The sequence below is a fragment of the Zeugodacus cucurbitae genome, chromosome X (assembly GCF_028554725.1).
Source record: "Zeugodacus cucurbitae isolate PBARC_wt_2022May chromosome X, idZeuCucr1.2, whole genome shotgun sequence".
Taxonomy (NCBI): Eukaryota; Metazoa; Arthropoda; class Insecta; order Diptera; family Tephritidae; genus Zeugodacus; species Zeugodacus cucurbitae.
This window is the reverse complement of record NC_071672.1, coordinates 31,330,628-31,354,947: the sequence shown is the minus strand read 5'-3', so window position 1 is coordinate 31,354,947 and position 24,320 is coordinate 31,330,628. Positions and strand designations below refer to the sequence as shown.

The 24,320-nt window shown below is 38.1% G+C and overlaps 1 protein-coding gene across 31 annotated transcripts in view; it reads left to right on the top strand.

Annotated features, from left to right (window-relative positions):
• The window catches only part of LOC105218274 (protein pangolin, isoforms A/H/I/S), a 159,340-nt gene that overhangs the window by 101,405 nt on the left and 33,615 nt on the right, over positions 1-24,320 (top strand). For 22 of the 31 annotated variants that reach the window (XM_054235502.1, XM_054235500.1, XM_054235499.1 and 19 more), the window contains 2 exons: positions 18,433-18,628; positions 21,326-21,491. In XM_054235502.1, coding sequence (XP_054091477.1) covers positions 18,433-18,628; positions 21,326-21,491 — 362 coding nt within the window. Of the gene's footprint in view, positions 1-8; positions 16,714-18,432; positions 18,629-21,325; positions 21,492-24,320 lie in introns of those variants that run through there. The other 9 variants (XM_029044134.2, XM_054235480.1, XM_029044136.2 and 6 more) reach the window with 3 other exon arrangements.

Genomic DNA, 24,320 nt, shown 5'->3' with positions numbered 1-24,320 from the left:
GTGAGTTTTATACAACAACATTTTGAATAGACTTGTAGTAGTAACGAATAGTTAGCAACACATTATTATTCCTATTCAATTAGAGATGATGATAAGTATATGTATGTATGTGATTGGCGTTCAACCGTTTAGCCGGTTATAGCCGAATCGATGAGAGCGCGCCACTCCTCTCTTCCCTTCGCAGTTCCGCGCCAGTTGGAGATTCCAAGTGTAACCAGGTCCCTCCAACGGAGTGGAGGTCTTCCCCTTCCTCGGCTTCCTCCGGCGGGTACTGCATCGAACACTTTCAGAGCTGAAGTGTTTTCGTCCATTCGGACAACATGACCTAGCCAGCGTAGCCGCTGTCTTTTTATTCGCTGAACGTCGTATAACTCGTACAGCTCATCGTTCCATTGTCTGCGGTATTCGCCGTTGCCAATGTTCTGAGGACCATAAATCTTGCGCAAAATTTTCCTCTCGAAAACTCCTAGTGTCGTCTCATCTGATGTTGACATCGCCAAGCTTCTGCACCATAAAGCAGGACGGGAATGATAAGCGACTTGTAGAGTTTGATTTTGGTTCGTCGAGAGAGGACTTTACTGTTCAATTGCCTACTCAGTCCAAAGTAGCATCTGTTGGCAAGAGTGATTCTGCGCTGGATTTCGAGGCTGACATTATTGGTGTTGTTGATACTGGTTCCCAGGTATACGAAATTATTTACAAATTCGAAGTTATGACTGTCAACAGTGACGTGGGAGCCAAGACGCGAATGCGCCGACTGTTTGCTTGATGACAGGAGATATTTCGTCTTGTCCTCATTCACCTTCAGACCCATTCACTTCGCCTCCTTATCCATGCGGGAAAAAGCAGAACAAACGGCGCGGTTGTTGCTTCCAATGATATCAATATCATCGGCGTACGCCAGCAGCTGTACGCTCTTGTAGAAGATTGTACCTTCTCTATTTAGCTATGCAGCTCTTATAATTTTTTCCAGCATCAGGTTAAAGAAGTCGCACGATAGTGAGTCACCTTGTCTGAAACCTCGTTTGGTATCAAACGGCTCGGAGAGGTCCTTCCCAATCATGACGGAGCTTTTGGTGTTGCTCAACGTCAACTTTCACAGCCGTATTAGTTTTGCGGGGATACCAAATTCAGACATCGCGGCATAAAGGCAGCTCCTTTTCAAGCTGTCGAAAGCAGCTTTAAAATCGACAAAAAGGTGGTGTGTGTCGATCCTCTTTTCACGGGTCTTCTCCAAGATTTGACGCATGGTGAATATCTGGTCCATGGTGGAATTTCCAGGTCTAAAGCCACACTGATAAGGTCCAATCAGTTTGTTGACGGTGGGCTTAAGTCTTTCACACAGTACGCTCGATAGAACCTTATAGGCGATATTTAGGAGTCTTATCCCACGGTAATTGGCACAGTTTGTGGGGTCTCCCTTTTTAAGGATTTGGCAGAGCACACTAAGATTCCAATCGTCAGGCATGCTTTCTTCCGACCATATTTTGGAAAGAAGCTGATGCATGCACCTTATCAGTTCTTCGCCGCCGTATTTGAATAACTCAGCCGGTAATCTATCGGCCCCTGCCGCTTTGTTGTTCTTCACGCGGGTTATTGCTATTCGAATTTCTTAATGATCGGGTAATGGTACACCTATTCCATCGTCATCGATTGGGGAATCGGGTTCGCCATATCCTGGTGTTGTACTTTCACTGCCATTCAGCAGTTCGGAGAAGTGTTCCCTCCATAATCCCAGTATGCCCTGAACATCGGTTACCAGATTACCACCTTGGTCTCTACATGAGGATGCTCCGGTCTTAAAACCTTCGTTAAGTCGCTTAATTTTTTCATACAATTTTCGAGCATTTCCTCTGTCTGCCAGCTTCTCAAGCTCTCCATACTCACACATTTCGGCTTCTTTCTTTTTTGTCTGCAGATGCGTCTCGCTTCCCTCGCTTGTGGTCGTTTGCAACGTTGCGAGGTAGGCAGTCTGTTTTCTCTCCGCTGCGAGACGACATTCCTCATCGTATCAGCTGTTTTTTGACTTTTCCGAAAGCCAATGGTTTCGGTTGCAGCGATACGCAGTGAGTTTTAGATGCCGTCCCACAGTTCCCTTATACCGAGATGCTGATGAGTGCTCTCAGAGAGCAGGAGTGCAAGTCGAGTAGAGTATTTCGTGGCTGTCTGTTGCGTTTGCAGCTTTTCGACGTCGAACCTTCCTTGTGTTTGTTGACGGGCGTTCTTTGCTGCACAGAGGCGGGTGCGTATCTTCGCTGCAACCAGATAATGGTCCGAGTCTATATTTGGTCCTGGGAGCGTACGCACGTCTAAAACACTGGAGACATGTCTTCCGTCTATCACAACGTGATCGATTTGGTTACGCGTGTTTCGATCAGGAGACAGTCAAGTAGCTTGATGTATTTTCTTATGCAGGAATCTGGTACTACAGACGACCATATTTCGGGCCCCAGCGAAGTCGATCAGCCTCAGGCCGTTTGGCGATGTTTCGTCATGGAGGCTGACGAACTGTTGTGCCAAAAACCCCTTCTTTACCCACCCTGGCGTTAAAATCGCCAGCACGATTTTGACATCGTGGCGGGGGCAACGCTCATAGGTGCGTCCTGGCCCTCATAGAAAGCATCTTTGGTCACATCGTCCTTCTCTTCCGTTGGGGCGTGGGCGCAAATAAGCGATATGTTGAAGAACCTCGTTTTTATGCGTATTGTGGCTAGACTTAATCCACCGGGGTGAATGCAAGGACTCGGCGACGGAGTCTCTCTCCCACCACAAATCCAACACCAGATTTGCGCTCCTTTATATGGCCGCTGTAGTAGATATCACAACGACCTACCTTCTTCCGTCCATGTCCCGCCCATCGCACTTCTTGGATGGCGGTGATGTCAGCCTTTAGTCGTATGAGGACATCAACCAGCTGGGCAGAGGCACCTTCCCAATTAAGGGTCCGGACATTCCAGGTGCATGCCCTTTAATCATTATCCTTAAAACGTTTGCAGTGGTCGTCATCAAAAGGGGGGTTTCTCATCCGAAGCTTTCTTTTTCGGTTTTTCATTGGTACTTCGTTTTTATGTGGTGGGTCCCAAGCCCTACGCACAACCGTAAAAGCGGGATCGCCTTCAAACTGATGTTTGTTAGCTACCAAGAGGATACTTGGTCTAGAACCGGAAGTCGTGAGCTGCTTGAATCATGTGGAGAAGAATCGTTTCTGGCCACTCCAAAGTGAATGACAATCAAAAACTTTCCTCACTTACGTGAACTTCTACACATGATCCCATCCTCCTCCGCATGATAAGTATATACATATATAAAATATAAAAATTGTATACTGGAGATCACAGACCAACTGCGGTCGAAGGGTGTTTGAAAAGTGAATGTGAAGCCGTCAATGATTTTCTAAATAAATGTTGCTATCTCAGTGGTCTTGATGAAATTATCACAGGAAACCGCGACCGTTAATTGCCATAATTTTCCTGTTTAAAGCCTTGAGAAGTACACTGCAGAAGATATTCTACAGTTTCTGCTTCTTCTATTTCTTGACAGCTTCTGCAGTAATTGTATGGTATCCCCAAACTGCAGGCAAGTCCACGAAGCAAACATTGTCGTTTTAGAACTCCTACCGGTGTGACTATATTGTTCCTTTTAAACTTCAAGTGTTGTCCATATTCCATGCAGGCCACGTTGTCTGCTTGTTGAGCAAGTGCTGGATTGTTTCCACTGAGACTCAGCCAACTCTATTAGATTAGTACCAACGGCACGCATATGCCCTCTTTTTCGGATTCTAATTGTAACGTGGTGCCCAAACTGGCAAGTCCAACTGCTTCACAGTTACCTGGAATATCGTTGTGTCCTGGAATCCTTTGCACATTTGACGTGAAATAGAAAGCTAGTTCTACTAACAGTCCCAAAACGTGCCTTCACCAACTTCGTAGAAACCTTTAAAGACTTGACTGATTTTAAAGCCGCTTGGCTGTCTGTGAACATAAATTTGCTAGTTGTTGTAAGCACCTGCTTTGTCAGAACAAGAAGGCTTCACTCAGACACAAGAAGGCTCACTGTCGAGCGATTTCTGTATGCCTGAAGAGAGGGCTATTTGTTCTAAAAATTTAACTTGGCGCATGACAAATGTCCGGAGGTGTTCGTCTAATAGGCGCCTGCTACGCGTCCAGTATTTATGGTGATATTTCCTGTATCGATTTATTTATTTATATTGATGGATCACGATCCATATCACAAAATATTTAAATATTTTGTAATCCAGAAAATGGGTCGTGGATCGCGTGATAAACATTGAACTTGTAGCATATTTTGTGATTTACGAGTCCGAATAGTGCCAAAATTTTAAAATCAATTATATTGTAATAAAATGGACATGAATTACAATATTTACAGTTGCATCTTTGCCAGAGCTACGCAACTAATCTGCCAAAGGTTTTTTTGATAATGGCCAAAAAATGGGTAAGAGCGTGTCATTACTTGCTCGCATATAGTATCTAATATTAAGTTTTTCGAGCATACGATTCTGCATATATCGAGTAATATGTAAACTATCTTAGAAGAGCTATATAATCTTGGTTATAAAGTGTCCCCGTCAAAAATTCTGTGTGCTGACCAACTACTAAATAACGCATACATTTTTGAAATATTCAACTACTTTCAATTTCGTATGGTTTAAAAACTTATCCTGTAATTTTCGATTTTAATTTGTAATTAAAATTAATGTTTTACTTTTACTCTGTCCACCCCACATCTTTTACTTCTTATCCTTTTGTATTTAACTATACGAACATTCGCCATACTTGTTTTGAAACCATCGCACAGTCCACCACCCGATGATCACTAGTCCTTTCTCCTTCACGCGCACAGCACACTCTACACTTACGTATGTATATAAGGAATGGCTAAATAAAAGCTTGTAACAGTTGTGGGTAAATACCGTTGTATTCCCTCCCCTTTCAACCAGCTACCATATATTTCAACTGCTTTCTCAATACTTATATATATGTGTGTCCTCTTTTTGTGCATTTGAGCGCTAGCTCAAGGTAAAACAGGGGAAGATAACCACGGACCTGCGCACTGTTAGAATTAACCGTTTCGGAGCGCAATCAACATGCATAACAGGAATGAATGACATTTTCGGTGTTTTCGTAGAGTTCCGGAAAATACCGACACTAAGTTTTTGATTTCTGTTGAAATAATGTTTCTGTTTTAAGCAATGAAAATAAAAATATTATTTGTTAGGTTTATGCAACAAAAGCATGTACTTAGTTCAACATATATTTTCGTATTGGTTTTGTATGCATCTATTTGTTTAATTGAATGTACTATTTAGCACAGTAGTATTTATATACAGTGAAACCTCTCCCAACGGACAGCTCTTTTAGGCGGACTACTTCCTTGGACGACATTTTTTCTTGCACCAAGTTAAATCTTTAGAACAAATTAATAATGTCCCTGCAAAAGTAATGTTAAATAGTGCAAAATTCCCTTCATATTGCACTTCTTATGCCTACTTTGCTTTCACTATTCCTTATCCAATGGTTGCTTCTTATAACTGTTATGTTGGTTAATCATGTTTTTAAATCGTTTGCTCAAACAGTTGGCAATATCGTAAAATTATGCTGCCTACCCACCGTTAGAGGGCGCGATATACAGGATATCCCAATTATCCTTGACATGGTCTTTGCAGCTTATTAAATATAATAGGGATGTAAGCCATAGCTATAGCATGCTTCTCAACCTAAGCTAATTCGAAGTAATATATATGTATGTAAGTCGAAATGAACAGTTCGGAAGCCTTAGTATGAATTTTACTTGCTAAACACTTATGCGTTTGGTAATCGCGTAAATTTTTAGTTTCGCAGGCATTCGTGCCACCCGAGACGGCTAGCTCGTGTGTCTGTAGGGAAAAGCTTTGTCTCATTGCGTTTTTGCTAAATATTCGTAAATAAATCAAATCAATCAAAAGATTATGTATAAAATATGTATAATAATTGCAAGCTAAAAAAATTTAAAATTTAAAATTCATACTTCGAATTGTACATTGCTTTTTTATCTCTATGTATGTATGCGTGTATGAATAAAATGCAAACTAATACATACTCTAACCAAACGTTGCCACATAATTTTTTAAAGCGAAATATAAAATTTTCAATAAGAATAATTTTACTTGAGTATCCAACAGCTGATAGAATTTGTCAATGTCAAAATTATTGGTTAATGCAGCATTTTCTTGGCTACTTACACCTGTCACGAGGGTCTGCCTTTCAATTTAACCTAACTCAATAGAGGGATTATTTTGAACTTGCAAAGCTCTTACATGGATTGGAATATTTTACAACAACAGAACATTCAACAAATCGTGTCAAAATAATTGCAATCCTGATTCAGCTGTCATAATATTACACCCATAACGGAGGTCTTTGTGCATATTTTTTCTTGCATTTCGTACAATCATTAAATCTCGCTGAGCAAGCTAATAATGTATATATATATATATCACTTCGCAAACAACTAGTTCAAAACATCACTCATTGTGCAACTCTGTTTTAGCGTTATTACGGTGCGAGTCAACAAACGGTTATACCACCGGTTTGCGCTAACTGCTATTTTTATTTCTTAAGGATAAAAAGGGAAAGCTACCCAAAACTCTTGTTCATCTCCTGCTTACAAATACTAGTGTTAGAATGTGTTTAAATTAATTATTTTTCATGATGATGCTTTCAATATATGTCACTGCTTTTATATATACATTTGAACTCACTTACTTGAATCACCATAATCCACAAAAAAAACTTCGCGTTAGAGCGACTTCGAGTTATGGCAGGTAATTTGTACGAAATTTGACTGCTATTAGCAATTCAAGAGTTCGAGTTATAGAAGTTCGGATTATGGAAGTTAGTTCAACTGTATATATTTGCCCATAGTTCTTAGATGGCATAAAAGGCCTCAAATCTGCTTTTAACAGTATCAAATTATTAGTGACCCCACATTTAGTTAACCTTTTATTAGTATTATATGGACATACGCGGATGAATTTTATAAGCTGTAAACATAAATGTCAACCACTAATAGAAATAATGGTCAATTACCTATGTGAAATTTCTACACAAATTTTTAAATATATTTTGCCTATTACTTCCATATATGAAAGGTGTTGTGTACAACCAAACAAAACCATGAATCTATTATGAGTCAAAGTTGGAATAATACAAATATTATTTATCGAAAAGTACTGAACACCTTAGGTATAGGTCATATCAGCTTGAGAGAAACATTTTATATACCATTAAATTAAGTGGTAAATGTAGATTTTTTTTTAATAACTATTATTCTAAAAAGCAATTTTTCGAACTGCGAAACCAAATATTTCGATTTTGGAGGTTAACTTCGAAAATCGGTGTATGCAATTATTTTACTTATGTCTCAAGCTCCCGGAAAAATCAGTTTCAGTCAATACACAGAAAAAAGTCGATTTTGCCATATAATGTTATCAAACACCGTGACAGCATAAATTTTAAGTTCAAAGCAGCTTCATTTAGTATTGTGTGTTCTTGTTATCTGGCAACCTTATGCAAAATTATAGCTGTTGCTTCTGCGTTGAATGGATTGTATTTTGTGTATACTGTGTGTTTACAATAATGAAAGCTTGATTGATGTGTGTGGAATTAATTATGTGTATGCTGACATGTTGCTGTACGCTGAGAAAAGAGTTACGAAGAGATGATAAAATTTTCCTGCTACTCAAATGTTTTATTGCCAAAATAGTTTAACGACGTTTGTGTGCATACTGACAGACAATCGTTAACATTGCTCGTTACGGTTTTTGCCGTGGTGTAAGCGGGCAGGCGCAGGCCGAAATTTAATGTAATTGTCATTTATTGCGTTTAAGGAAAAGTGGAAAAGTTAAAATGTGCGACAACAATTGCGTTACAACTGAGCGAGCGAGTGTAACAGTAATCGAATGCAGCAGCCTAGCTGTCAAACCTAGTACAACACAAGGCGAAAGTGTGTGAAAAGTAGTGCCGAAACAACATTCGCATAGCGAGTGGTGAGCGCCGAAAAATATGTACTGTTTTTAATGCCAACACCGTGTGTATGTCGCGCGCCTTGATATAGTCGCAATAAACTTGTATGTGGCCGCATGCTGGCCGTGCAACGGGCGTGAGTGTGCGAAATAAAATGCATGTATTGCTAAGAAAAAAAATTTGCCAAAATCTCCAAAGGAAAAAGTATAGTAACAAACACTGAAAAGCAGAAGGAAATGCCGAAACTGCTTGCTTCGAAAAAAATTAAAATAAAAGTAAAAAAAAAAAACGCTGAAAACCTAAGAACGAGTACGTGCATGTGTATACACACGTGTATGCATGCGCATGTGTATGTGACCGAGTTGTTGCATAGCGCGATAAGTGTAGAATGTAATTAATTTTTTTCGCAGTTCTTGCAAAGTGAAAACAAATCAAAATGAACAATTAAGACAGTGAAAAGTATTGACAGTTTACAATATAAAAGCAATGCAACAGAACAAGCGAAACTTAAGACAGTATACACACTGCAGCAAAAGCTAAATTTACTAAACAATATTCTGAACAAAAAGCATCATAAAATTAAAAAAAAAAACAGTAAAACCAACGTCACATGCAGTGAAATCTTCCCGCAAAGTGCAATCCAACGCAATTTTCCAGTGATTTTGTGTTATGTGTGAAATTTGTTGTTAGTTTTGTTTTTGTTATTGTCGCGTACAACTCAACTGTAATTGCATTAAATAATATATGTATATGCTCCATACAAGTGTATGTGTATAGCAATTTTGCAGCATACTTTTCTGCGCCTATCATTTGCATATGCATGTTTCAATGTTTACACAATATACAATACAAACTGCTTATTATTGATTAGCTGCGCTCTATAATAGCTAATTGTGCCAATATTGTTATGTACTTGAGTGTAAATTAATGAACTAAGGAAAATATCGGACTCCTATAAGTCAAAGTTCTCCATAAGTCGCACTCTTGAATTGGCAATAGCAATCAAAATTCATACAAATTACCTGCCATAACTCGAATTGGCTCTAACTCGTAGTTTTTTTGTGGATTATGGTGATTTGAATTAGGGAAGTGCATCTTTATATACATATATAATGCTCATTATTGCCGAAAGCTATTGTACATATGTATATGTATGTAATTTTAATGATGGAAAACTTAGTAGCAATTTATAATGAGCACAAAAGCGTTATATCTATCTGTGAAATTGCTGAGATACTACAAAGCAAAGCAAAGCTACCCGTCAGGAAATTGGTGGTTTTGTGCGGCAAATTCTTGCATAAAAAAATCATTTTAGTTAAATCACTTCATTAATATCTTATTGTTATTTGTTTTTAATACAATTTAAAAAAATAAAAAAAAAAAATAATTATAATATTTTACTGATTGTATGTTTAAAATGAGTTCAGTGATAAGGTGGGTTTCAAGATTTCAAAAAAAAAAAATTGTCTCATTAAATAGTTTAATATGTTTGAAATATTAAACAAAAATTAATTAAATATCAAATATTATTAACTCGATCAGCGTATAAAGAGATAGATGTAACCTTACAGGTGTTTATCTAAAAAGTCAATTTTTCAAGTCGTTGGTCACGATATCTCGACAAGTTAAGAAGCGATTTTGTTCAAATTTTCCAGACATCTTTGAAAGTACATTTTTTACTTAATGCACGAAATATATATATATATATATTTTTTTGTATTGCAACTATTTTTTTCGAGTCAATATATGGCGAAAGTTTGTACAAAAAAGTGTGTTTTGTTGTTAAAAATCTATCAAAAATACAAATATTATTATTTTCTGTTAAATAATATAATATTTTCTGTTTCTGAAATATTTTCGGTTTATTAAATTTTGTTAAAACAATAATTAGTTATGCTGTTCGCGGCAAGTGCTTTTTTTTGAGATGTCAATGGAGTTGTGGTACCAACAGCTGAGTTTTCTGAATTTTTAAATGAAAATTTCACAAAATGCAATTTAAATATGTAAATATGTGATAAAAAAATTAAAAAAAAAACACTGAAACCCACCTAAACAATTAAATCGTATGATATTATTTTTAACTTATTTGGCATATTGTTATTGTTGAAACATAGAAAATAACTGCGGCAGTCACATTTATATTTTTGAAAGACGTGCATCATAAATTTAATTTATTTTTGAACTATTTTAATTTTTGTGTTTAAACCTGCTTTTTGTAGCAAACAAATGTTTCCCATTAGGTGTGTGCAAGTACTCTTTGGTTTGCCTTTCTCAATGATTGATAGGAGAGTTGCCCGCCATGTAATGCGCAGAAATCACAAAATCTCTCACTTACCCAAAACAATATTAACATATTTATTTAAATTTATATTTAGTATGAAATATTAATTATTTGTCAAGAAGAAAAAAGCGGAGACAAAACTTGAAAAATAATAGCAAATTTGTTTGGATACTTAAAACACAATCAGCATGATTGTAAATTTCATGTGAATAAAGCATTCCAAAGCAGGAATTTTTATTTCCACTCGAAAGAAAAATTCGTATCATGAATTTCGTGTGTATGACATATGGATTTGGGTAGCAATCTTGTTCTTTTCTCCAATCGATATCGATGGTGGTCCCATTATATCGAGGGAATTGTGTCACTATTCAAATGCATGCACTTTTTTCTTATTTCCTTTGAGAGCTGTATTTGAATTTTCTACCAAAACCTGTTCCCCACAACAGAAGGAATACCCTTAGACCTTATAGTCTACAGTCCTTTTTGAACTCAGAATAACCCTAAATACATATTAGGACTCGTCTGCATAAGTTTTTTACTTCTAAATCCGCAAATTCGCAGTGAGATTCAAGGGATTCTGCAGCTAGCATCCAATAAAAATTTTTAATGGGACAATGACACATAATGGTTTATTATTGGGAGCGAACATAAATAGATACCTTTATAGCATCCACTTGCGCTTAGTTTAACTTTGGTTTTATATAGCCAAATGGCAACTTAATATACGTAGACCTTAGTTCATATTATATTAAAAAAGTTGTTAATATTGTATATTGATTTTGTAAACAAATTTAACTGCTTCACATGAACAAACTTTCATTTACAATAAAGGAAAATTTTCGAAGATGTGCGATTTTTCCCATGTGAATTTTTTGTTACAAACCATGTGTGAGTTTTTTCATTAGGAATGTAGCTCACATGAAATTTACAATAAGGTGGAATAAATTTCTAAAATTGGAATTTTTGCTTTAATGCTTATTTTGAAGTAACATAAATTGCTGAAACTCTGCTTTCATTTCCTTAACATATGTACATACTTTTATGAAAGTTTGATAAGTACTACAAATACATATACATACGTCATATACGTACAGTTATGTAAAATATAATAAGAATTGTGGCCTACATTTTATGAAGTTAATGGGCATCCAGAATGAGGGAGTCAAAGATAATTAACTCAACAAATTTCTTGGCAACATATTCAAATCAAATGTTTTTTTTTAGTTTTATCCAGATTTAATTAAAATTCTTGTACTTTTTTTGTTTTTTATAATTTGCCGTTTTTAGCATTTGGTAAATAATAAGGACACGTCTAGTTTTACAAAAAAAGTTGCAATAATAAATAAGAAAAAGGAACGAAATTTCCTTCAATTGTGTTAGTATTAATTTTAAATCAGTTTAATATGTTTTTTTGAAAATCCATGGTTGTTTAAATTGCAACGATATAGCTTCGGCATAGAGTAAACTTGGTTTCGGCAGTCCGAATCCTTTTAATCATTGGAAACCTGACAATTCATCATTGTTCTTTAAGCACATAATGAAGTTGCTGATCCCAAACCACTATTTTGTACACTTAGCCGTGTGTTTTGGGTCGTTGTCTTGACGAAATATCCACTTAAGTGTCATTTTATCTACCGAGTTCTGTGTATCATACGTATTTAGAGTATCGCAACATAACCGGTTGCTTTTATATTGTTCTGTAAACGATCCCCAAACCATAATTTTTCCACCACCACATTTAGCGGTCTTTACCGTGTATTTAGAGCTTTAAACATTATTGTTTGGATTTCTTATATGATGAATACCTTGTTCAGTACTAAAAAAGCTTACATTTGTTTTGTCAGACTAGATAATGTTCACATGTTCTACCGCAAACATTAAACTATAGAAATAAATTGCGATAGTAGAAAATGTTCGGTTGCCTTAGCATTTCCTTACTTGTTTATAAATAATGAGTGTTAAAAAATGCACTTAACTGGCAAAAAATGTCCATGCCTTACTTTTTATACATCCCTGTCCTTATTATTTTTCACATAACTGTACATAATTACTATGAAGGTGATTAGTTAGTATCGTGTTTACTGACTTTTGCTTGTATATATTGACATTTGAAACGTCAACACTGTTGCAATCCTAGTGTTGTGTGTAATCTAAATGTGCTGCTTCTCCTTCAAGGATTGTAATATTTATAAATTTAAATTTATTTATTATTTCGTTTTATTTTTTTTATTTTTACAAGTGGTTGATATGTATTAGCAGCGTTCTTGCCTAGTGTGTATGTATATATGTATGTACATATGTGTGAAGCAGCAGCATTGAACAGCAAGTATATTTTCGTTTAACCGAGGCAAGTGTGCTTGTTTTCCGTGCATATTTTGTATAAAGTTAACATTCAATGCTCAAAATCTGTCTGTTTGTAGTTAACACCTTGTACTGCTGACGTGCGAAAATCATAAACTAATACTAATTAATAATAATATGTGCTTAGGTGCAACTATGCCTCAGTCACATCTACAGCTGCAAAAGCAAAGAAAAACTTTATATATTAACGCACATATAGTGGTACACAAAGATTTGCCTTTCATATACGCACTACAAACACTATCAGTTCAATAAGTATTGCACCATCAAATTGCCGTGTGTTCATGTAATAGAACATTAAACACGTACAACTAGTCGCATGTCGTCGTCGTCGATATTACAACAGCAATTAAGTGTGGAAAAGCTGGTAAAAGCTACAGCGTATACAGCTGCTGTTGTCCTGCCACCATCACCAATACAACATCATGCACCAGACGCCACTACAACAAACACGCTACAGGTTTCAGCTATAGCTCCTTTGGAACGTTGCTGCGCTGATCCCCTGCATATGACCGCACAGACATTTACAGTTGATAGCAACAAAGCTGATAACAACGTTGAAATTAGTAACTCAAGTATTAAGTTAGAGGAGCAGCAGCACAAATGCAAGCATCAAAACTGCAATAGTGTTGAACAAGCGAACCCTACCATTGATACCTCAAACCCCACAGTCCCAATTCTATTGGATATGCACCCTACGCCTGATGCCAGTAAACAAATAGCAGCAACACCGGAACGCCGACAATCATTACCAGCAGCCGGGGGCGCTGAGCTTGAACACATGTATGCAGAGAATAGCGTTCATAACGCAGACAAGCTAAGCAATTCTTCGATTCCGAACGCTACTCAAAGCCACGATACCAAAATCTATCAATTGCTGACTTCGCCAATGCATGAGCTGCCAGCTGACAAAGAAACGACAAATGAAAGCGACAAATCAGCGCAACTGACGGTGAATAGTAAACTTAAAGACGACACAAATTCAACGCTTAATATTACCGATGTTAAGCGCAGTGCTGCAACGGGAAACGCTAACGCTCAAAATAATGACGCGCGCACAAATACACAGGCGCTTGATGTACTACTCAATGGCGGTTTGTCGCAGAGCATGTTCAAGCATTTGCCCCCACGTCCAAGCGTTGTAGCGCTGCAGCAGCATATTACATCGACTGCGGTTGAGCATTTCGCACAAGCGAATTTGCAACCGCCTAATGATTGCATGCTGCCCGTCAGCAGTTCAACCTTTCTGTACGAAAAAGAGAGTCAACTGCTTGCTAAACTCTTCGCTACAGATCTTGTGATACCAAAATGTTATGCAACAACAACAAGCGCGGTAAGTGATGCCGGAGACGCTGGCGGCCACAACAACAAAACGGACAACCGTTTGACGTATAGTAATGGTGAAATGTTAGCTGTTGCCGCAAAAGAAAAACCTGAATTTGATGTAAGTGTACCAAGTACACGCACTGCTGAGTCCGCCAAACAGCCGCAAGTATCGAACGCCGCACTTAATTTGTTAACCGAAATACTATTGCGTCAACAAGACTTTCAACACATACAACAGCAAACACAACTACACACAGCGGCTGTAAATAATGTTGAAATAGCACCTGCTTTGCAGAAGGATCCACTACACATCAATAAGTTGTCGATGGCATCGCCACTGTCATTACCATTTCCTTTCCAATTACCTCTACCATTATCGCTGTCGCTGCCACTGCCGTTACCGCTGTCGCTGCCGCTCATGCCCGTCATTGATAATACGAAAAACAATAACAACTACAATGCGATTTCAAAACAGCCCACTTTCGAGGTACCCACATTTCTGATAGGCGACTCAACTGGTGAATGTAAGGAACCAATCTATTTGAACTCCAAACACGAATCGACAGCACACCATGAACAACACCAAGAGATAGTAGAGTCATCGCAGCAACAGCAACAATCAACAAATCACTTATTAGCCACACAATTTCTCTATTCCCGTCTATTGCGTGCAAATGTGCCAGCGCTGACTGAGCAATTGCGTGAACGCGATATCCACATGTTAGACTATGCGCCCAGCATCTCAAAGCCACACTCGCCTGCTAGCTGTACACAATCCACAACAAACGATAGTAATAATAATCGCAATCATTTGTCGCATGTCAATAGCGCCACTGTTGACACGAATTTAGCGTTTGATAAAGTACTAAGCAACGCGTACCAATGTATGCCTGCAACCGATTTGCCCACCGATAACAGCGGCGCTGACAAATGTAGTCGCCATCTAATAACGCACCGGCATGCCAGCGGCACTGAACTCTTATCTGCACAAGAGACGGCGCTCACGCAAGCGCAACTACAATTAGACAAGTATTTGGAGCTAAGCCAGCAGTTTGTTGCGCTCACGCAACCCAATGTAACTATAAAGGACAAACTTACGTCGCACATCGTGCCACGCGTGCGCGAGCATGTGGCACAAACGAAAACACTAATTGATTCCACGCAGACGCAGCTGCGTCTACTTAGGCGGCAATGCGCGACCGCAAAGCTTTATTACGAGCGCACGATGCGGCGCATGGACACAAGCGCATTCAAGTATCTGCGTCAAAAGCATGCCACATATACACCCGCTTGGTGTGTGGATAATAATGTAACGCGTGCGGCAGTGATTGCCGCAATGGCGGTCGCGATCGAATTGCAGCCACTGCCGGCGACAACTTACGTTAAAACGGAGCGTCTGGTAAGCGGTAAAAGCGAATTGAGCGATAGTGAATTTGAGCAGCCGGCTGTTGATTCAGATACACGAGAGACTTTGTTGGGCATAGAGACGTACATTGAGCGCTACGTGAAGACGGTATGCAGCAATAATGTTGATGTTAATGAGCCTACGACACAGTCAAACGTAGAGACGCTATGCAATGCTGATGCGTATGACAGCACGATTTACAGCGCTAACAAGTGCGGCAATAATGCTGGTGTGGACTATGACGTTGAAGGTGGTGCGCATGTTAAGTGTGGTAATCAAGAGTTGCCGTCCTTTATGAAACCGCAGCGACCGCTTGAGGCGTCATCACCCATCTGCTTTTGGCATCCAGATAATCGAGGGCTGCACGTTAATGATGACACGCTTTCGGCTGCCGAAATCATATTGGAGTGTGCCGCTTTAAGCGTGCAAGCGCATATGCAAGGTTCCGCCAATGCAACTAATACAATGGCCGGTGAAAATATTGCCAACACAGCACAAGCAGCTGAACTTGAAGGAAATAATTGCGAAAATAATCATGAAAACGCTGAACGTACGCCATCAGTCGATGCAACAATCCTAACAAGTGCCGGCAATGATGCGCATGCAGCTGCCGTAATAAAGGATGACACTGGCGAGAAAAAAGCTATGCAGCTATTACGTCTTGGCTCGCCAATGCTCAACTCACCTACCGTGCTGACGCCAACGTCCACGCCCACTACTACACCGACGCCGCCCTTAAACACAAGTATTACCAATTTTGGTAAAAATCAACGCAATGCGCGTCATCATGAATCGACAGCAAGCAAGCTTAGACAACGCTATAGCAACAACAACGGCAGTGATGTCGCCAACAGCAACAGCAACACTAGCGATATCAATATGGGCAAAAAGTTGGAGACAAATATACTTGAAACGCTGCAGGTTATGCAGACAACGTCGGAAGCAACAGCTGCCCCTGCAGTGGTTGGTGCAAATATTGGTAGCAAAAAGAAACAACAACAACAGTATACGCTACATCAGCCACAACAGCAGCAAGTAGCGTTTAGTAGTTGTAGCAGCAGTAATAATGACAACAACGGTGCTAGCGGTAGCGGTAGTTTATATGGGCTCCATAGTCCAGCAGCTAATAGCAACTGCGAGTCAACTGCAGCAGCAGCAGTGGTGGCTTTGCAAGAGCGCGCTTTCACTGACATTTTTAAGGCACGCTTTAACGCATTAACGGCTGCCGCCGTAATGAATGCTACTGCTGCTGCAGCCGCCGCATCTGCACCAGATGGACCGTACGATTTAAGCATCAGCAGAAAAGTCAAGCAAACGTAATGCTTTCCTTATACATATGTATATTTTCATAGTTAATTACAAAAAATACGCATTTGATTTGTATACAGTTCTGTTTCTTTGTTAGCGCACAATAACTGCTCCATTTAAATTTTTCCTAAGAGTTTCCTTTATAAGAGAGATGAGATCAGCTAAAAACAAAAACATTTCTGTCGAAACAAAGTCTTATTTAAGAATAATCTATCTAAAGGGGGATGCATTTCGAGGTTCCCTACTTTTTAATGAAAAGAGCACAGAAATTTCAAATTTAATGCGAAAGAACATTCGTCTCAGTTGGTCCATCCGTTGAGTACAATTTTTTGATGACATGTTCGAGCATTTCGGCTGGTAACTGGCTTATGACACGAGTGTTGTTTTGCTCCAAGACCTGCATCAAAGAGGGAATGTCCGCATAGACTTTACACTGTATATATCCCCGCAGGAAAAAGTATAACGGTATCACCCAAATCGTCGGATCACCCGTTATAACGACTGAATTCTCGAATGGCCCAAATAGAATGTAAGCCACACTAAAAGTTGTGATGGACTCAATTTATATTAAAACTCTATAGGTCTTTTGATCAATATGTATGTGATTGGCGTTGCAACCGTTTAGCCGGTTATACCCGAATCGACGATAGTGCGCCACTTCTCTCTCTCCTTCGCAGTTCGGCGCCAGTTGGAGATTCCAAGTGTTACCAGGTCGCTCTCCACCTGGTCCCTCCAACGGAGTGGAGGCTTTCCCCTTCCTCGGCTTCCTCCGGCGGGTACTGCATCGAACACTTTCAGGGCTGGAGCGTTTTCGTCCATTCGGACAACATGGCGTAGCCGCTGTCTTTTTATTCGCTGAACTATGTCAATGTCGTCGTATAACTCGTACAGCTCATCGTTCCATCGTCTGCGGTATTCGCCGTTGCCAATGTTCTGAGGACCATAAATCTTGCGCAAAATTTTCCTCTCGAAAACTCCTAGTGTCTCATCTGATGTTGACATCGTCCAAGCTTCTGCACCGTAAAGCAGGACGGGAATGATAAGCAAGTTGTAGAGCTTGATTTTGGTTCGTCGAGAGAGGACTTTACTGTTCAATTGCTTACTCAGTCCAAAGTAGCACCTGTTGGCAAGAGTTATTCTGCGCTGGATTTCGAGGCTGACATTGTTCGTGTTGTTGATGCTGGTTCCCAGGTATACGAAATTATCTACGACCTCGAAGTTATGACTGTCAACAGTGACGTGGGAGCCAAGACGCGAATGCATCGACCGTTTGCTTGATGACAGGAGATATTTCGTCTTGTCCTCATTCACCTCCAGACCCATTCACTTCGCCTCCTTATCCATGCGGGAAAAAGCAGAACAAACGGCGCGGTTGTTGCTTCCGATGATATCAATATCATCGGCGTACGCCAGGAGCTGTACACTCTTGTAGAAGATTGTACCTTCTCTATAATATATTGATCAATATATTATGTATTAAATGGCCTTGATCAGAGCAGTTACAGTTATGGTAGTGAAACATTATTTTAAAGTCCTAATGTTGGTAAGAACTTTATACACAGTGCTGGAAACCCAGCATCAACTCTTGGTACTACCAATACGTTTCTGTATTCCTAACTCAGTTTAATTTCTTTACATTTACATACACATATATAAACCGAATTGTCGCCATACCAAATCATTTAATTAATTATATTTGCAATATGCATTGCACTTTTTATTTATAGAAACTTGGATAGTAAAATCTCAACGGCTAATCAGCAGGGAAATGAGTGCAAAGACAATTCGAATGAGAAGAAGAAACCGCATATCAAGAAGCCACTGAATGCGTTCATGCTCTATATGAAGGAGATGCGGGCCAAAGTGGTTGCCGAGTGCACATTAAAAGAATCGGCGGCAATAAATCAAATACTTGGTAGAAGGGTAAGTCCGACAAGTACAAAACAAAACTTTATCAAACTATACTTATATTATACTATATACGAGTATTTCTTTTAAAATAAAATCAAATAAAATAAAAAATAATATAATATAATATAAAAAGAAATAAGTTTCACTCTCGGCTTAAATCTTGCATACGGAATAACGAAAAGCGTGATTAAGCTTTAATTTCAAGAATCTAATTAACTGGTAGCTACTGGAACTTACACATGTCTAAGCGCAAAGCATTTATCAATGTTTTCATAACCTGAACTAAGATATTAAGTCTAAATTGAAATTCCAAATAAAGTCAATAAAATTAAATAAATAAATGCTATAATAAAATTTCATTTAATAATTATGTAAAGCGAGTAAATTCGCATTTTGTTTTTATTGTAACCTAATTTATCAATGGTCTACTTAACAAAATAATTATTTTGAAGCGTATTTGTGCCTCAATCCTATCATAAAACATGGAGTTTCAAGATACTAGACGTCTTTTAGTCTTCAATACAATATGTCAGCTTCTTCTAAACTACTTATGGTGCATATTATGAAAAATATATCTTACTTACTATGAACCACGTTTAGCGCTGAAATTTTTATGCAAGATTTATTTTAAACGAGTGAAATACATGAATGGCAATGGCAACACAAAATGCATACACAATGCGATTATTTAGCAGGGATATATTAAACTATATAGTGCACTACATATAGACACAGTCTAGCACAGAAAATAGTTAGAACGATTTTAATACTCTACGACGTAAATACTCTAGTATTTTGTTGAGAACCCTTTTGGCAATATTATATACCTGCTGTGTTTGTTCTTTGTACGGATCAGTGTGTTACAGTGATCTGGAGTAATTTTGCCCATTTCGACATTTATAACACACCACAATGAAGCTTTATTCGATGGTTTTCACGTCGAAACTGTCCTCTTAATAATCCCAATGGAGCTTAAGTTCGGGCACTGGGCAGATCACCCGAGACATTGGATATGGCTCATCTCAAGTCAGTTCTGAACGAAATTTGAGCTCTAATTTCAACTGATGTCAAAAAAGGACACACCTTGCTCATTCGCGCTTATTAACTTACGTCACAAGGTAGGTTAGGTTAGGTCGAGGCGTAGAATTCCGCATCTAGAGAAAATCTCACTTTGACAGCATCGACTGTCCTTTGTGATACCCGAATACTGCTGATGAATCACCAAGATCCCTATGATTCGACAAAGCGGTTGTACTCTGTTATGAAGTTCTTAAGTCAGGTAATGTCGATTACAGTCACTTCGCTGGGTTCGCTCAAGATGTGCCTTCCGAGGTGTTTTGACCTTAGTCTGGTGAATGCTGGACATTGTAGGAGGAAGTGCTTGGATGATTTCTTTTTGCCTTCTTCTAAGCTACTTTGGCAACTAGCGTCTGGCTTGTATCCTAGCCTCACCGCATATATGCCTATTGAACATTGAGCAGTAAGCATTTAAAGGATTGCTACGTGTTGAGCTTTTCTAAACGACAGCAGCTGGAAGCACCGTTTTCGAATCACCGCGGGCTAGAAGGGCCTCGCTACTACGCAAGTACTGGTTGTTGTCCAGCATTTGGCTAGCTCATTCGAAGTCAGTTTGTCTAGGGTAATACTACGTTGATTTTTACTGGGCACATTTTCAAAAATCATATGCTTCCTAAAATGGCCCTTCTTCACCTAGAAAAAGTCGAATATCTCAAGTCGCATAAGACTTTATCAAATGCAATTTAGTGCTGAAGCCTTTTCATCTAGTTGTAGAAAAACTTGAGTTTGTTAAAATATAAGTAAGTTAGCCTGTGAATTGCATAAAATGTTTGCGATTGCCAGTAGTTAACAACATATAAACAAATATTTTGTTTAATAAAATGCTACAGCCAACTTAAGGGAAACATTATTTTTTGTTATAAGTACATATTTAAATGTCATTTATATATTACTTGTACTGCTCAGTATGGGCGAAGTATTTTGTTTGAAAGTCAAGTAAAATAGACGTTTTGTTTTGCAACTTTGTTTTTTCTTTTATATTTATTGGACACTTGAACAAACCAAAATCGGAAAATATATATTTTTGATGATTAAACTAAATAATTTGAATTAAAAAATGAAGCGAAGGAATTTTCATATGCTGTATAGAAATATACGACTACAGAGACTGTTAAAAAATAACAATAGAAGTATAAAAAATTAAAATAAGTAAATAACAATAACCGGCTAACGTACGTATGTGGGAGAAAGAAACGTTTAGTAGTTAAATAAACGCGTACACTCACTCCAGCAGCACAGCACATTCCCTCTCACACACAAACATGTACATATATACAAATATACTTGGCAATGATGTGTGTGTGTGTGCCGACGTACACATATATATAAATATAGCTTTTTTTTCGTTTGAAACAAGTATTAAGTATCCCATTCATCAAATGTTTTTATTTTCAAAATTCCACAAGCAAATAAATTAATATATCAAAATTGAAACGATTTTTTGTTTTCGTTTTTTGCTTTTATTTTCTGTTCCAAAATGTATTCGACGAAATTTGGCTTTGGTTGGATCCACACATATATCACATCTAACACCATGAAATACCATAATAATTACAACGATCGAACGCATTATTACCTACAATGGGCGTATCAACACTACCAACATACTCTCTCACAATTCGGTAAAAATAGTGGCATGAGCTTAGCCGCGAAGAGCAAAGTAAATATTACGAAAAGGCGCGGCAAGAGCGCCAATTACATATGGAATTATATCCAGGGTGGAGCGCACGGGATAACTACGGCTATGTTTCGAAAAAGAAAAAACGTAAAAAAGACCGATCACCCGCGGATTCGGGAGGTATTAAAATAAACAAATACAATTTATTTCTCAATACAAACCAAATATCTAGTAATAGTAATATAGTATAAGAACATACATACTATATACATTTTTTGTTTGCAATTCTTGCACTAATTTTACTACTTTACTTGCACTAAAATACTTACTTACATATTTGATCATTTGCGTTGTATTAACAATAGTTTCTCAGGACTTTCATTTATTTATTTAGACGTTACACATATATTTTTATTATATCCACTAACCATGATACCAGTAGTTCATTTCATCAACTCAAAGTAGTGGGCGCTTAAGTATTCGGCACTGTCTCCAACACAAATATCCAGTATATATGGTACTCACATAAAAACGCTATATATTTGGGATCTTACAAAGAGTGTCGTTGATAAATTTGTTAGCCCGCAGAACTCCAAAGTAAAGATGTCGCTATATTAATTACTACAATCTTCTAAATGGTAATCCATTTCGAGGTTCCCTACTTTTTTTAAGGAAAAAGCAAAGAAAATTCAAAATTAATAGCGAATGTTTATTATCATTCGAAAGCACGTGCTTTGGCATTTATTTTTTCAAGATTATCTCTTTCAAATGTTGGCTGTGACTACGTCTCAGATGGTTCATCCGTTGAGTCGAATTGTCGATGACCCGTTCGAGTATTTCGACTGGTAAGTGGCGTATGACTTTATGATATCACACGATCTTGGTGGCCAATCGACCGGCTCAAAATGAGAAATTATCTACTCACCGACGTGTTCGTTCAATAAATCTATTGTTTGATGCGATGTGTGGGAAGTGGCGCCGTCTTGTTGAAAATCAGTGTGGGAGATCACGAGCTTCAATTTCAGTCATTAAATGGTCTGTTCTCACCGGCATCATTTTTTAAGAAATATATACCGATAATTCCACTGTCCCACAATCCATAACAAACTGTTATTTTCTTCAGGTTGCTCTTCGTCCCGAATGCTGCAATTTTGTTTGTTTACATACTCATTGAGCCAGAAATGGGCCTCATAGTTGAACAGTATCCGGCTCGTAAACATCGTATATTTTCGCTTCTTTGGAGCGAAGCGTTGTCGCTTGGGTAGATAGGTAGGTTTTGAAAGCCTTCAATTTAAGATCTCGACGTAAAATGCGCCAAGTCGTTGCAATACGTCAGTCCGAGTTGTCGCGAACGGCGCCGATCGACTCTGCACGGTCTTCGTATACACTCTCAGCTATGGCTACTAGATTTTCCGCACTACGTGCAGAACGTGGTCTATTCGGTCGAATATTATTATAAAAAGTACCGCTACTTGGATCACCCAAGCAATTAATATTTACTAACTGTATCCATTGTCTCGTACAACTTACTGTACAATAGCAGCGACATAATCCAAACACAATCAGTAAACTAATGTATAAAAGTCAAATAGTTATAACTAGTTAGCCGCCTTCATTTTGTTATTGATTTATTTATTTTAATTAAGTTATTTTATTTGATTAGTTATTCATTACCAAATAGTTAAGTTTGTCATAATGCTAAATTGCTTTGAATTGGTAGTAAAGATTGGTAGAAATATTTTTTCCAACTAAATTAATGTACCAAAATTAAAATTAGTACATTAACCTTATACATATTGATTTTCGAATATTTGTTCAGCTTATTAACAACTCTGCATGCATTTGTAAACAGTGGAAACTTTACCATTAAACGCTGACATTAACACAATAAATTAAGTACTTGCAAAGGGACAAATGTTCGCCAAAATGTCACTCAAAAATATGTGTGCTTAGGAACGTGCTTTCGACTGTCCATTATTGTCCGGAATATCACGAAACATTTGCCGAGCATATAAATTCGACTTAATTTTCCTCCACTTTTAAGTACATACAGTTATCCACAAAATAATAGGAGTACCAATATGTAAAATATATTTGGCTACATAACAAAGAGATTCTTATTGCATTGGTCGTTATTTTAGTAGAGCTTTGTACAAAAAAATAAGAGTGCTAGAAATTTCATTTAAAAAATAGATTATAACCCAAAAAGTATTAACAAAACTCGAAAATTAATCTAGTACTAATGTAAGGTAAAATTGAAAATTATAAAAAATAAAATTATAATGAGCTCCGAGAAATCGAAGCATGATCTGCTCAAATTTTAGCAAATACCTTAGGTTAAGTATGATTAGTCTGGTAGGCCAAAAATCAACAAATAGACGAGTTTTGCTCCTTTACGTTACCAGATGGAGTGCCGTCACACAGAATTTCAAAGATGCTCCATTCTTTCTCTGATACCTTGCTCTTGACATTTCCTGTAGTCATCTCGATCTGTCACCCCATCTTAGGGGCGTGCGCCGCCACCAGACTGTGAGCAGTGGGTATGTCGACCAGTGGGTATACCTCAATAGAATTCTCGTGTACTTCTGATCTAACGTTTTACACATAACTTCTGCGGTTTTTCATCACGGTATATCCTCTCAACGCGCTTTGAACTTACCAAGTTCCTATCTAGATCATCATATAGGCATTGCAAGAGTTCACCTACGTCGATCATGCTTTCAGATGACAGTTGTCTCTTGGCAATCTCACTTCTGCCGTGTTATCTGGTAGCTTTTCACATAGTAGAGTTTGCCAATTTCTCTTGATCGCAGTTGAATCTCAACTGTTGAGGTTATGCGCTGGACTATTCGGTCTGACCTCAACTTCAATGAAAATCCGATAACTAAAAAAAATTGTAGCCTAACGGAATCCAACCAATTTTAGATATTTGTCACTGGTAGATATGGACATTTTAAAAGTATGATGAACGTTGCCCTGCCGGCTGGAGCGCTGTTAAAAAATCAAAGC